The sequence below is a fragment of the Trichomycterus rosablanca genome, chromosome 6 (assembly GCF_030014385.1).
Source record: "Trichomycterus rosablanca isolate fTriRos1 chromosome 6, fTriRos1.hap1, whole genome shotgun sequence".
NCBI classification, from domain to species: Eukaryota; Metazoa; Chordata; class Actinopteri; order Siluriformes; family Trichomycteridae; genus Trichomycterus; species Trichomycterus rosablanca.
Window position 1 is genome coordinate 17514158 of NC_085993.1, and position 15260 is coordinate 17529417.

Genomic DNA, 15260 nt, shown 5'->3' on the forward strand with positions numbered 1-15260 from the left:
TGTACAGTAGAGTTCACTGACAAACTTCAGTAAAAAATTGTGCGATAAAGATTATTAAGTAAATAAGGTGCATATGTGTGTATGTGCATTGACTGTATGATAAAACCATGTGCATTCTGTTAAAGTGGAAGGATGTGGGAATAGTCCTTGTTAAGTATGGTAATGGCCTGGGGAAATAAGCTGTGGAGGTGGCGGTTGGTCCGATTGGTCTATTCTAATGTTACCATAATTATCTAATCTTTTACCCACTTCATCTTCATCTTGTAGTTGCAGTGACAGCAAGCTGAAGCAGCTGGATGAGCATATCTATCCCTTGATAAAATATTAGCTACCTATGGGTGATCTCCAGGGATATGACAAAACAGCTCCAGCGTGACCAACCTGAAACATTGTAATAAGATGTCCAAACCACTTCAGCTGGCTTCATCAGATTAAAATGATCAGCAGACCTTATTTTATTATAGAGTCTTTACTTAAAGAGCCTCTCTGGAGGCATTTCGTATAAGTGTGGCCATTACTAAGTAAGGTGTAGGAATGAGATCCTAATGCATGATCATGACTTAATAAGGCACTGGAAAATCATAATTTCTGTGGGTGTGTTCGAAAACCTAGTGAGCTGCCTTGCTGTCTTACTGCCTACATAGGCAGCTGCCTAAGTAGAGGGGATTCTACTCTATTACGCATTACTTAGACAGCGATTCCATCACTTTTCGCTTACTTAGCTATCTCAGTTAGCCTCATGCTATTCAAACCAATGGGATGGGGTGGCACAATGTGCTAGCATGTGAACTAACATCTCCCTCCATGTACCAAAAATGGTTAAATTCGCTGACAAGCCCGAATTTGCAAATAAATGACACTTGTGCACGTTTATACAAATTAAAAATCAGTAATAATTTATTTACATTTCAAAATAACTCAGTTCTTTTCTCCTCACCGTCCGCCTTTTTATTTCTGTGAGAAAAGTTGTGCTGCACTGAATCACCATTAAGGCAGCATTGGATGCCCCCTCATTATTCTGTCAAAATACCATTCAGATTTAAGGTGACTTAGTAGACAGCAGGGCGGCACAGTGGCTTGGTGGGTTGCACTGTCGCCTCACAGCAAGAAGGTCCTGGGTTCGATCCCCAAACGAGGCGGTCCGGGTCCTTTCTGTGTGGAGTTTGCATGTTCTCCCCGTGTCTGCGTGTCTGCTCCGGTTTCCTCCCACAGTCCAAAAACATGCAGTCAGGTTAACTGGAGACACTGAATTAGCCTATAGGTGAATAGGTGTGTGTATGTGTGTCTGCCCTGCGATGGACTGGCGCCCCATCCAGGGTGTTACTGTGTGCCTTGCGCCCATTAAAGCTGGGATAGGCTCCAGCACCTCCCCGCAACCCTAATTGGATAGCAGTTAAGAAAGTGAGTAAGTGAGTGAGTAGATAGCATTTTAAGGCATCTAGGAATTCGAACAGCCTGCTTCTTGGGAGTGCGCGTATGATGATGTAAAAAGCATCACTAGCTCACTAGGTTTTCAAACACACCCTGTGTCTCCAACTCTGGTTGTGCTTCAGTCTTCACTCTGTATCCTTTTTAATGCAACATATTGACTTTTCCTCCCACAATCACAGACATATTCTGGATCTAATCTACTCTACTGGCTGTATTGTAAATACAGTGTTAGGTCTATGCATTGGTATTTTAGACCACAAACGTATGACAACTGTTCTCTCTCAGAATTCTAAATTCCACTCTAATCACTTTGTAACTTCTAAACTGTTGACCCTCTGTCTTCTCTGCCCTTCTAAAATCCTTTTCTCTTTAATATGCTTTCATCCTCCGATGATGCCACATCTTTTTACAATCAATCCATCTTTGCTATCCTTTGATACTCTAACTCCTTTGAAGACCATAACTGTTCCTTCCACCCACTCCTCTCCCTGTTTTACTCCTGAGCTGCATGCGCTGAAAACCATTGACACACTTCTTGAGCATCTCTATAAGAAAAGTGGTTTGCATGTACATCCTATTGCTTTCATAGATCATATGGCTAAATATAAAGCAGCATCAATGCTAGTAAACTTCTTCGACCTGCCATTGAAGCAGTTGCTAGCTCTTCTCAACTTTTTTTCTAGTTAAAGTTGGTTTTGTATATTTCGACTTTTTAAGATGCCTCCTTCTGAGTGTTCCTCCTCTCTCCTAGGTCCCTGTACTTCTCGGTTCTAACCTCAGACATAATATCCAAATCTAAATCTTCATCATGTCCGCTTGACCATGTCCTCACCTCACTCTTATAGTGCTGTCTCTGTCATTTCCACTCATCTCTGCCATCTTATCAATCTTTTACTTATATCCCGATACTTTTTTTTTTTACTCTGAAAATTGCTGCAATCACTTCATTCTCAAGAAGCCGCGCCTTGAAAGCTCAGCTGTGAAAAATGTGAGATCCATTTTAACCTGCCTGTTGTTGCCTCCTAGCTGCAAGACTAGACACAGCTCTAGTCTATATTCCTAATGATCTTCTGTCCTCTGACTCTGGTTTTGCTTCTATTCTACTTCTGCTTGACCTTACCACGGCTTTTGATAAAGTCAATCATAACATACTAATCTCATGACTTTCCAGTATCAGCCTTCTGTCCTGGCTTAGATCCTACCTAACAGATACGTCCCAATTCATTTATATTGGTAGGCATAGGTTAAACATTGCTTGTGTTACTCTGCTTGTGAGGGTATTCCTCAAGGCTCTGTTCTTGCCCCCTGCTGTTTATCATCTATAGTTTGTCCCTTGGAGATATTATTCATTGTCATGATCTGACTTCCTGTATCTAGGAGTTAAAATACTGTTTAAGCACTAACCCTCTACAGTTAAAACCAAACTAGGCCTAAACCGAACTTCTTTATAGTCTAACCGAGTCATCTTTGCATAGTCTAAATTCATACTAGTTCTTGCTGACATCCTTAGTATCCTCTTTGACCCCTGTCTTACCTTTGAACCTCACATTAAATTTGAGACCAAGTCACCATAAATCTGTGCAATATTGCTTGGCTATGCATTGTTCAAGAATATCCTCTCTAGTTTACACAACCCAAATCAGAAAAAGTTTCTTACATTTGCTTTGACTTTAATTTGATTGCAGACAGGATGGACCTGATATATTTCATGTTTTGTCTGGTCAACTTCATTTCATTTATTAATAAACATCCATTCCTGCATTTCAGGCCTGCAACACATTCCAAAAAAGTTGGGACAGTAAAGCATTTACCACTTTGTAATGTTGCTGTTCCTTTTCACCACACTTAAAAGATGTTTTTGCACTGATAATACCAAGTGATTTAGTGTTTCAGCTTTTATTTAGTCTCATTATTCCTGCAAACACGTCTTAAGATGTACAACAGTACGGAGTTGTCGTTGTCGCATTTTTTGTTACAAAGTTCTCCACAAATTCTCTACTGGGGACAGGTCAGGACTGCAGGCAGGCCAGTCCAGTACCCGTAACCCTCTTCTTGCGCAGCCATGCCTTTGTAATGTGTGCAGCATGTAGTCTTGCATTGTCTTGTTGAAAAATGCCTGGAAAAGTGTCCCTGGAAAAGATTACATCTTGAAGGCAGCATATGTTTCTCTAAGATCTCAATGTACTTTTCTGCATTAATGCTGCCATCACAGAAGTGTAAATGACCTTTGCCAAAGGCACTGACACATCCCCATACCATGACAGACCCTGACTTTTGGACTTGTTGCTGATAACAGTCTGGATGGTCCTTTTTGTCTTTAGTCCGGAGCACACGGCGTCCATTTTTTCCAAAAAAGACTGGGAATGCTGATTCATCTGACCACAATACACATTTTCACTGTGTGATGGTCCATCCTAGATGCCTCCGAGCCCAGAGAAGTCAACGTCGCTTCTGGAAATGGTTAACATAAGACTTCTTTTTTGCACAGTAAAGTTTTAAGTGGCATTTGTGCATGTAACTCCGTATTGTAGTGCTTTACAAAGGTTTGCCAAAGTAATCCCTCACCCATGTGGTTATATCAGCTATTGTTGAGTGGCGGTTCTTGATGCAGTGCTGTCTGAGGGATCGAAGGTCACGGGCGTTCAGCTTAAGCTTGCGCCCTTGGTCTTTATGCACTGAAATTCCTCCGATTCCTTGAATAGTTTAATGATATTAAGCACTGTAGAGGGAGAAATATGCAAATCCCCTCCACTCTTTTTTTGAGGTTCATTGTTTCTAAACATTTTAATCATTTTCTCACACATTTGTTGACAAACTGGAGATCTTCTGATCATCTTTGCTCATCAAAGACTCTTTCCTGGATGCTGCTTTTGTACCAAACCATGATTACAATCACCAGTTGACATCACCTGTTTGAAATCACATCATTATTTAGTTTTTTCACCTCATTACTAGCCCTAATTGCCCCTGTCCCAACTTTTCTTGCAATGTGTTGCAGGCCTGAAATGCAGGAATGGAGGTATATTTACAAACGAAATGAAGTTGAGCAGACACAACATGAAATATCTTGGGTTCAAACTGTCTGCAATCAAATAAAAATCAAAGTAAATGTAAGGAATACTGCATTTTTATTTTATTTGTATTTTCCATACTGTCCCAACTTTTTTCTGATTTGGGGTTGTATAAATAATATTGTTTTAGTATTTAATTTTCATGTTCAATATGTTGTGCATTTTATTCCAGTATCACAAAATACATGTAAATAAAAGCAGGGAAGAATCTATGAGAGAAACATTTATTGAATGATGTAGAGGAGGTTGGGACTGCATTGAACTACCAACAGGCAAGAACATTTGCAACAAAACTATGTGTAAGATAAAATAGAAGAGGAAGTTACATGCTAAGAGTCATAACCGGGGCCTCTTAGAGTACACACTTCAACATAAATTTGTAAACCCTTTTTGTTTTCAATCTCAAAAAGGGAACCTAAAAAGATAGAAAAGTAAAAGGTTGGAGGAAATTGAACAAGCAGTGGTGTGGGAGGAGAAAGGGAGGGCTAGAGTAAGTGTAAGTATACTTCTTACAGGAAGATCTTGTTCCTCTGCAGCAGAGATGGCATCATCATCAGACAAGGCATGGATGAAAAGTGAGGATTTGATATACATCTCTGTTGAAAGCACCATTTCCTTGGCTTCAGTGGTGGGAAATGTTCTTGTGATTCTGGTAGTGGCTTTAAACCGGACTCTCAGGGAGCCTACATTCTGCTTCATTGTGTCTCTGGCCATTGCTGACATTGCCGTGGGTGCTCTAGTCATACCGCTTGCCATAGTTATCAGCTTGGGTCTGGAAACTCCTTTTCATACCTGCCTTTTCCTCTCCTGCCTGATTGTTACCATCACTCAGAGCTCCATACTGTCCCTGTTGGCAATCGCCATTGACAGATATCTGCGAGTCAAAATTCCGACCAGGTGAGTGCCACACCAGGCGAATACATGTTTAATTGCCTTGATCAGCTTTCAAGTTACATATCATAATCAGCTAAATTGTTACTACATTGCTAGATATTTCTTAAACATACTTTATGAGTGTCATTTAACAACATCAAATCTAACTGTCCATGTGCATTAGTGTAATGCATCTTGGCTTTTTAACTCTGGCTGGCTGAGCAGTAAATTATAAATTGAATTAAATGAAACAGAAATAAGTGCTTTTTTAAGTGGTTCTAACTCTCTTCTTTTGTGTAGAAAGCCAATAAAGAAGTACTTATCACATCTACATTAATACTACCTTACATATATAAATTAATATTAGTGTATCAGTGTTGCCTTTACTAGGGTACAATAGTGCAGTAGATTTCAGTTTAGTATTATGCAACTCAGCAGGCTTGATAAAGTAGGCTTTTAACTAAATTAAACTGTGCCTGTCTGTCAAAGAAAAATACTGCCTGATGCTGATGTTTGCATTTTTCAGAGCACTGCATTTCAGATCACTGTGGTTGATTGCCCACTGAAGAAGAAAAAGATGTTTTTTTAAAAGGAGCCAATATAGAGGCTAAAGAAGAACATATATCTGTCAACTGTTATTTTGATATATGTCTAATATCCACTGTTACTGATAACTTAATTGGCAGTTTTAGTTAAATAAAGTATTTTCCTATTTTCAATATCTTCAGACAAAACTAATATAATTCAAGAATAAAACAACTAAAATTTATAATAAATATATTTTTCCAACTATAATTTATTATATTAAAAGAATAAATGAATATCTAACATCAACTAGCCCAGTGTGCTCAGGTGGTGCAGCAGTAAAATTTAGGTTTAAATCCTTAGCAGTGCTATCAGCTGGTCAGGAGTCCTAGTGACTGTACCTAGTGATGGACTAGCATCCTGTAAGGGGTGTGTTACTGCATTGTGCTCACTGATTCCAGCTTAACTGGACCCAATGCAACCATGACCAGTATAAATTGGTGATAAAACATGAAAATTAAATTAAATCAACTGGCTCAGTGTGAAAATCTAATAGTCCTTTAACTGTGCAATACACCAGCTTTGTTTAATTTAAACATTACTGAAATATAACATAAAGTAGGTCTATACAAGCAGTACACTGGATACAGGAATTCAGGAAAGAATGAGAAATAATGTAGTGATGGCCTACCAAAATTTATCTTATTTATTTATTTATTAGGATTTAACGTCATGGTTACATGGTCACTTTTGGTTACATTCATGACAGGAACGGTAGTTACTCATTACACAAGGTTCATTAGTCCACACAAGGTTATATCGAACACAGTAATGGACAATTTAGTATCTCCAATTTACCTCACTTGCATGTCTTTGGACTGTGGGAGGAAACCGGAGCACTCGGAGTAAACCCATGCAGACACAGGGAGAACATGGGACCCGGACCGCACCACCTGGGGATCGAACCTAGGACCTTCTTGCTGTGAGGTGACAGTGCTACCCACTTAGCCACCGTGCCGCCCCAAAATTTCTCTAAGAGCCCCTCAACAGCACACAAGTGAACTAAGGAACTGCAGGTATTGCTCATCTGAAAGAAAGTTGCTTTTCATGATTTCATATTAGAAAGGAACTTGACGCTGGACAAAAAATAGACAAATAATAATAATAAAAATAAAATAAATTAGAGCAAGTCCACCTCGAAATTTTTACAACAAGCAAAAGAAATGTTTTGAAGTGGTCTACTGAATGTTCTGGCATAAACCCAATTATGATGGTGCTGTAGCTGGACCTTAAAAAGGTCTTGATTAAAATCCCTCCTATGTAGCTGAATTAAAACTATTCTAAAATTAAAGAAGAAAGCTGACATTAGTCCACAGAAAAGTAACAACTTTGCAGGTGTCAGCAGTGTTTGGTTACATCGATACTGGTATATTTAGAGCAACCAGTTCTCATCAAAGACGGTCAACTGCAATAGGTGGTTTTGCAATAGGAAGTCCATAAAGTTTATATTGAGGTGTCCCTATAGGTATCCACATACTTTAGCCATATAGTTTATGTAGTGGGGGATCCATAATGGTATAGGCACTCTCTTATGCAAAACCATTATGTCTAATGAGTGTTTTGCATAATTCTACAACTGCAAACAAATAAGACAAGTTTGTAGTACAGGATGTACCTTTTTCCTAATGTTCACATGTTTCACAGTGATAGAACCTTTTATGACAATGTTATAAGAAACAGTCAACATAATGAAGACATAATGCATTTCTACTTCATATTCAGTCTTTATGCTTATATAATTATATAAATCAGGCTACTGTTATTTTGTTTATCTTGTACCTGTGTTAATGTCAGTATGTCATTTATCACATAAAGTATTTTACAAATAACTAAATATTTTGTATCGACAGGTACTACATCGTTGTGACTCAGCAGCGGGCATGGGTAGCAGTGGGAGTGTGCTGGCTGCTCTCTTTTCTTATTGGTTTTGTGCCCATGTTTGGCTGGCATAAAGAGATACCTGGCAACAGCAGCAATTCATCACTTATCAAGTGCAAATTTACCTCAGTCATCAGTATGGACTACATGGTGTACTTTAACTTCTTTGGCTGGGTGGTTGTACCTCTCATCATTATGGCTGGGCTTTATGCTGGGATATTCCATACAATCCACCGACAGCTAAACCACCGGGCCCAGGCGTCTACCGACTCCAGCAAATACTTCCACAAAGAGCTGAAGCTAGCCAAGTCATTAGCACTTGTCCTCTTTTTGTTTGCCCTCTGCTGGCTTCCACTCCATATTATGAATTGTGTGTCAAACTTTTGCCCCACAAGTTGCATTCCAAAAACTGCTTTTTACGTGGGAATTATTATGTCACATGTCAACTCTGCCCTCAATCCAATGGTGTATGCTTTTCGGATCCAGCGTTTTAGGGACACGTTGATTCAGATTGGCCAGCGCTTTGTGCTCTGTAAACGTAACAGTCTCAGCTCTTGTCCAGGCGACCCTCCAGCAGAAAGTCCATTAGCCACTGCTAACATAGTAACATCAGCTTTACCTAACAGCAATGAACAATAAGGTAAACTGTGGACTGTGGACACTTTATGGATTTTATTTAAACAAAATATTTTTGTAATGTGCCTTTACTAACTTATGCAATACCTTGAACTTAACTGGCTGCATATATGCAATACTATTGCAAAACGCATTACAATTAACCATATTCTTGAACCTTGTGTTTTCTAATCTACAGATTTAATCAAGTTATATATTTTTTTAAGCAGCATGTACAGTATGTCATGACAGCCTTGAAATTGTAATAAATTCTGGAACTAAATGACAAACTAGAAAAGTAATGTAAAGTTATTGTGGGATTTTTGAAAATATGTCACAATCTGATGAGTCTGAGTATACATGCTAAAACATTTTCATTTTTCTATTAATTTCATTGTCATCCACCACTTTATTATGGTCGGAGTCACGGCAGGTCTGGATCCACTGGGAAACACTGGATGCCTATACATTGGTCATCCATCTTTGAGACATAATTAATTATGTCTATATACTAGGGCTGTCAAACGATTAAAATTTTTAATCGCGATTAATCTCAGAATTTCATATAGTTAATCGCGATTAATCGCATTAAAAAAAATCTGTGTAAATGTTATAGAAAACAAGGATTTTTAAGTGAAATGTTACAATTAAAATGGTGAACACATTTTATGCTAAATGTACTTATGTTAAAAACTGCTGGGACAAGAGAAAACTGTAAGGGAGTTTTATTCACTCACATACTAGGTAGTAATAGTACTATCCAATGGTTTGATGGACGTTTCTACACGAAGTGAGTGTGTTTTGACCTTTTGGGGCTTCCATAGTTCATGGACAACGTGCTTGACTCAGCTGTCCGGTATTCTTTACCGTAACAGAATAAGTTAATAAAGTGTTCTGCTCCCGACAACTTGTGAATATAGCGTGTATTTATTTCTTTATTATGCAAGTGCAGATGCTACGACGCTCTTTTACATTTTGTTAACAAACCGCAAATGAAAAACGGTGACATGTCCGACATTAAAACGTTTGTTCTACCAGTCAAGTCTCAACATGAACTAGAATTTGCGTTAATGGCACTATTTATCTTAATCGCGTTAAATTGAGATTGCGTTAATGCGTTATTATCGCGTTAACTTCGACAGCCCTACTATATACATACAGTGTATCACAAAAGTGAGTACACCCCTCACATTTCTGCAAATATTTCATTATATCTTTTCATGGGACAACACTATAGAAATAAAACTTGGATATAACTTAGAGTAGTCAGTGTACAACTTGTATAGCAGTGTAGATTTACTGTCTTCTGAAAATAACTCAACACACAGCCATTAATGTCTAAATAGCTGGCAACATAAGTGAGTACACCCCACAGTGAACATGTCCAAATTGTGCCCAAATGTGTCGTTGTCTCTCCCTGGTGTCATGTGTCAAGGTCCCAGGTGTAAATGGGGAGCAGGAGCAGGGCTGTTAAATTTGGTGTTTTGGGTACAATTCTCTCATACTGGCCACTGGATATTCAACATGGCACCTCATGGCAAAGAACTCTCTGAGGATGTGAGAAATAGAATTGTTGCTCTCCACAAAGATGGCCTGGGCTATAAGAAGATTGCTAACACCCTGAAACTGAGCTACAGCATGGTGGCCAAGGTCATACAGCGGTTTTCCAGGACAGGTTCCACTCGGAACAGGCTTCGCCAGGGTCGACCAAAGAAGTTGAGTCCACGTGTTCGGCGTCATATCCAGAGGTTGGCTTTAAAAAATAGACACATGAGTGCTGCCAGCATTGCTGCAGAGGTTGAAGACGTGGGAGGTCAGCCTGTCAGTGCTCAGACCATACGCCGCACACTGCATCAACTCGGTCTGCATGGTCGTCATCCCAGAAGGAAGCTGACGCACAAGAAAGCCCGCAAACAGTTTGCTGAAGACAAGCAGTCCAAGAACATAGATTACTGGAATGCCCTGTGGTCTGACGAGACCAAGATAAACTTGTTTGGCTCAGATGGTGTCCAGCATGTGTGGCGGCGCCCTGGTGAGAAGTACCAAGACAACTGTATCTTGCCTACAGTCAAGCATGGTGGTGGTAGCATCATGGTCTTGGGCTGCATGAGTGTTGCTGGCACTGGGGAGCTGCAGTTCATTGAGGGAAACATGAATTCCAACATGTACTGTGACATTCTGAAACAGAGCATGATCCCCTCCCTTCGAAAACTGGGCCTCATGGCAGTTTTCCAACAGGATAACGACCCCAAACACAACCTCCAAGATGACAACTGCCTTGCTGAGGAAGCTGAAGGTAAAGGTGATGGACTAAACCCAATTGAGCACCTGTGGCGCACCCTCAAGTGGAAGGTGGAGGAGTTCAAGGTGTCTAACATCCACCAGCTCCGTGATTTTATCAGCTTCCCTTACCATAAAGAAGCACTTTGAAGTTCTACAATTACTGATTGTAGCCCAGCTGTTTCTCTACATACCTTTTTAGCCTGCTTTCACCCTGTTCTTCAATGGCCAGGACCCCCACAGAGTAGGTATTATTTAGGTGGTGGATGATTCGGAGCACTGCAGTGACAATGACATGGTGGTGGTGTGTTAGTGTGTGTTGTGCTGGTATGAGTGGATCAGACACAGCAGCGCTGCTGTAGTTTTTAAATACCGTGTCCACTCACTGTCCACTCTATTTGACACACTTACCTAGTTGGTTCACCTTGTAGATGTAAAGTCAGAGACGATCGCTCATCTATTGCTGCTGTTTAAGTTAGTCATTTTCTAGACCTTCATCAGTGGTCACAGGACGCTGCCCACGGGGCGCTGTTGGCTGAATGTTTGTAGTTGGTAGACTATTCTCAGTCCAGCTGTGACAGTGAGGTGTTTAAAAAACCCAGAAGCGCTGCTGTGTCTTATCCACTCATACCAGCACAACACACACTAACACATCACCACCATGTGAGTGTAACTGCAATGCTGAGAATGATCCACTACCCAAAAAATACCTGCTCTGTAGAGGTCCTACAGAGTCTTGACCATTGAAGAACAGCATGAAAAGAGGCTAACAAAGCATGCAGAGAAACAGATGGACTAAAGTCAGTAATTGTAGAACTACAAAGTGCTTCTACATGGAATGTAGAGCTGATAAAATGGACAGTGAGTGTTGAAACAAGGAGGTGGTTATAATGTTATGGCTAATCGGTGTATATATAGACTGCTAATGTAATAGACTGCTAAAGCAACAACAATTATTAATTTAGTGGTATTAAAATGGATATTGAACATGGACAAGAAGACCTGGCTTACAATCGACATTTCAATAATCCTAACACAGTTTAATAGGTTATCTTCATATACGAAACTCATCAAATTTGAGGACCTGACTTTGTGCACATAGGACACAATCATGCTGAAACATCTGTTGCCACAATCTGTTGCCACAAACCATATAGTTAAATTTCTTAGCAGTGAGTGTGTCGAAAACATCTGAACTTTAAAATTAGAAGTGGTGTCTGCATACTTTTAACCCTATGATGTATGTGAACTTTTGACTTCAAACATCTGTTGTTTGTATAATTTCTTCACACCAAACTCTTTGAAATAAAGACACATGGAAAACTATTAATTAACTTGCCTCCATGATGAAATCTTAGTTGTAGCCTCAATCATTTGCAGCTTTGACATTATTTGCTGCTGAGCCAACAGGAAGGCATAACAGGAAATAGCACATAAAGACACAAACTCGACAAATTATTAAAAATTAATCATAATTGCATTGATTTTTTAAATCTACTGTAGATATTAAAAGAAACAATGCATAGTAAAAAGCCACTCTTTAGCAATAATTAAAATCCACATGTTGTTAAAGTATACTGAATGTATACTTCATGTTATGTTTTAAAACTTCCACATTACAGAAACCTCAAAGAGGATGATAAAAAATGCTTGGGTTTGCAATTTCCTAAAACAAGCACTTCAAGTGTATTTGTATACTGTAAAGGTTTGTTACAAGCTAAATAATTAGCTAACGATTATTATCATTATTTGTGATTAACACATTAATTGGCAATCTTGTTTTTTCATTAGTTATATACACCCATCAGGTATAACATGATGACCACCTCCTTGTTTCTACACTCACTGTCCAAGGTGGACCAACTAGGTAGGAGTGTCTAATAGAGTGGACAGTGAGTGGACACGGTATTTAAAAACTCCAGCAGCGCTGCTGTGTCTGATCCACTCATACCAGCACAACACACACTAACACTCCACCACCATGTCATTGTAACTGCAGGGCTAAGAATGATCCATCACCTAAATAATACCTACTCTGTAGTGGTCCTGTGGGGGTCCTGACCATTGAGGAACAGGGTGAAAGAAGGCTAAAAAAGTATGTAGAGAAACAGATGGACTACAGTCAGTAATTGTAGAACTACAAAAAGCTTCTATATGGTAAGTGGAGCTGATAAAATGGACAGTGAGTGTAGAAACAAGGAGGTAATGTTATGGTTGGTCAGTGTATAGGGCCCTCCTAAATTCACGGGAAAACGTGCTTAATTTCACAGACATGGTATTTCAAAAATCACAGATTTCACGGATTTTTAATGGCAGTTATTAAATAACACTCATAAATTGAATGACAATAAATGGAAGCTACAACACACAGCATAGTCTACTTTAATAGCTGAATGTAGACCTAAAACACTCAGCAACAGTGCAACCCCCCCTCGAGAATTGGTTGGCAGTTTTCCAAATTCAGTTACCCGAGTAGTGTTTTTAGCTGCTTTAGACTTCCACATCTTGGACATTTTGACTAACCGATTGCTGTAGGATTGCTAGGATTGCCTCATATTGCAAAATAACCAGTAAATGTGAGGCAAATTACATATTACACAGGAAATTGCTCATTTCATGCTTCGTTTCATTAGATAGGGCCTTAGTTATATACCACATATACACTTTATGTTAAACACTCATTAATCAACAAGAACAATTCTTAATGCCAAAGATCCGGAACAATGAAAAGTGCAAAAATCCACTGTGATGGCATGGGGGTACATCAGTGCTGCACGACATGGGTGATCTGCATACACACTGATCAGCCATAACATTAAAACCACCTCCTTGTTCCTACACTCACTGTCCATTTTATCAGCTCCACTTACCATATAGAAGCACTTTATAGTTCTACAATTACTGACTGTAGTCAATCTATTTCTCTACATACTTTTTTAACCTCCTTTTACTCTGTCCTTCAGTTGTCAGAACCCCTACAGGACCACCACAGAGCAGGTATTATTTAGATGGTGGATAATCCTCAGCACTGCAGTGACACGGACATGGTGGTGGTGTGTTAGTGTGTGTTGTGCTGGTATGAGTGGATCAGACACAGCAGCGCTGCTGGAGTTTTTAAATACCGTGTCCACTCACTGTCCACTCTATTAGACACGCCTACCTAGTTGGTCCACTTTGTAGATGTAAAGTCAGAGACGATCACTCATCTATTGCTGCTGTTTGAGTTGGTCATCTTCTAGACCTTCATCAGTGGTCACAGGACACTGCCCATGGGGCGCTGTTGGATATTTTTGGTTGGTGGACTATTCTCAGTCCAGCAGTGACAGGTAGGTATTTATAAACTCCATCAGCGCTGCTGTGTCTTATCCACTCAAAAGGTCACAAGGACTTCTGTAGGGAGTTTGCATGTTCTCCCTGTGTCTGTGTGGGTTTCCTCCAGGAGCTCCGATTTCCTCCCACAGTCCAAAGACATGCAGTCATAATTGGAGATACAAAATTGCCCTATCTGTGGCCCAAATCTGTTCATTACCATTCTGTCTCCTATCCATAGTTTTGATTTTATCAAAAAAAATTAGCAGCAATAGATGAGTGATCGTCTCTGACTTTACATCTACAAAGTGGACCAAAAGTGGGACAGATGTGGCCTAGTGGTTAAGGTACTGGCCTAGTAAGCGAAAGGTCCTTGGTTCAAGCCCCACCACTGCCAGGCTGACACTGTTGGGCCCCTGAGCAAGGCCCTTAACCCTCAATTGCTTAGACTGTATACTGTCACAGTACTGTAAGTCGCTTTGGATAAAAGCGTCTGAAAAATTTAAATATAGAAAATGGGTTAACAAATGAAGATTTAAAAAAAAAAAATCAGCTGTTAGGCTCATTGTTGTAGAAATTATTGTACTGTTTTATTAAAGTGGTCACTTGAATTGAAAGAGTTTAGCATTATTTCACATGAAATAAAAAAAAAAGTTATAAATTAACGGTCTCACCAAGAAAATCTTCCTCTTTTCCTTGGCCTTTGTCCCGTTCGGTTGCGGGGTCGGCTCTTCGGCGGATCATGATCCGCGCATCGATTTGGCACAATTTTTACGCCGGATGCCGGTCTCACCAAGAAAATAATGTTTAAAAAAAATTATTTGCATTTCTATACCAACAACAAACAATTAATATTTTTTAACTAGTGCACACAATATGTTTAATGAGCTGTTTTCATCTACCAATATTTTTGAGTTTAACACATCAACCAAGGAGTACACACGGCCCAAACAAGATTATTTAAATACAGTTTATTTTTACCCAAGTACTTAGACTCAAAGTAAGCTCAACTAAATGGTTTAGCAGATCATTAAATGGTTACGTAATAATGTAAATCAATAATGTAAAGTATGTGAAACTGTGCTAACATTGGTGGCAGTTGTAGCCTAGTGGTTAAAGTACTTGACTAGTAATCAGAAGGTCACTGGTTCAAGCCCCACCACTTCCAGGCTGCTGCTGTTGAATACTTTACCTGTAATCATCAATTGCTCAGACTGT

The 15260-nt window shown here is 39.5% G+C and overlaps 1 protein-coding gene across 1 annotated transcript; it reads left to right on the top strand.

Annotated features, from left to right (window-relative positions):
* Positions 1–5043: 5043 nt before the first annotated feature.
* On the top strand, positions 5044–8585 carry LOC134316739 (adenosine receptor A1-like). The gene is made up of 2 exons (XM_062997167.1): positions 5044–5399; positions 7811–8585. The coding sequence occupies exons 1-2, from the start codon at positions 5044–5046 to the stop codon at positions 8475–8477; spliced, it is 1023 nt and encodes a 340-aa protein (XP_062853237.1). The 3' UTR covers positions 8478–8585.
* The last annotated feature ends 6675 nt before the right edge of the window (positions 8586–15260 follow it).

Coding starts and splice junctions, on each gene's coding strand:
- LOC134316739 (XM_062997167.1), top strand. CDS start 5,044: ATGGCATCATCATCAGACAAGGCATGGATGAAAAGTGAGGATTTGATA. Junction 5,400..7,810: donor CGAGTCAAAATTCCGACCAG/GTGAGTGCCACA, acceptor TTGTATCGACAG/GTACTACATCGTTGTGACTC.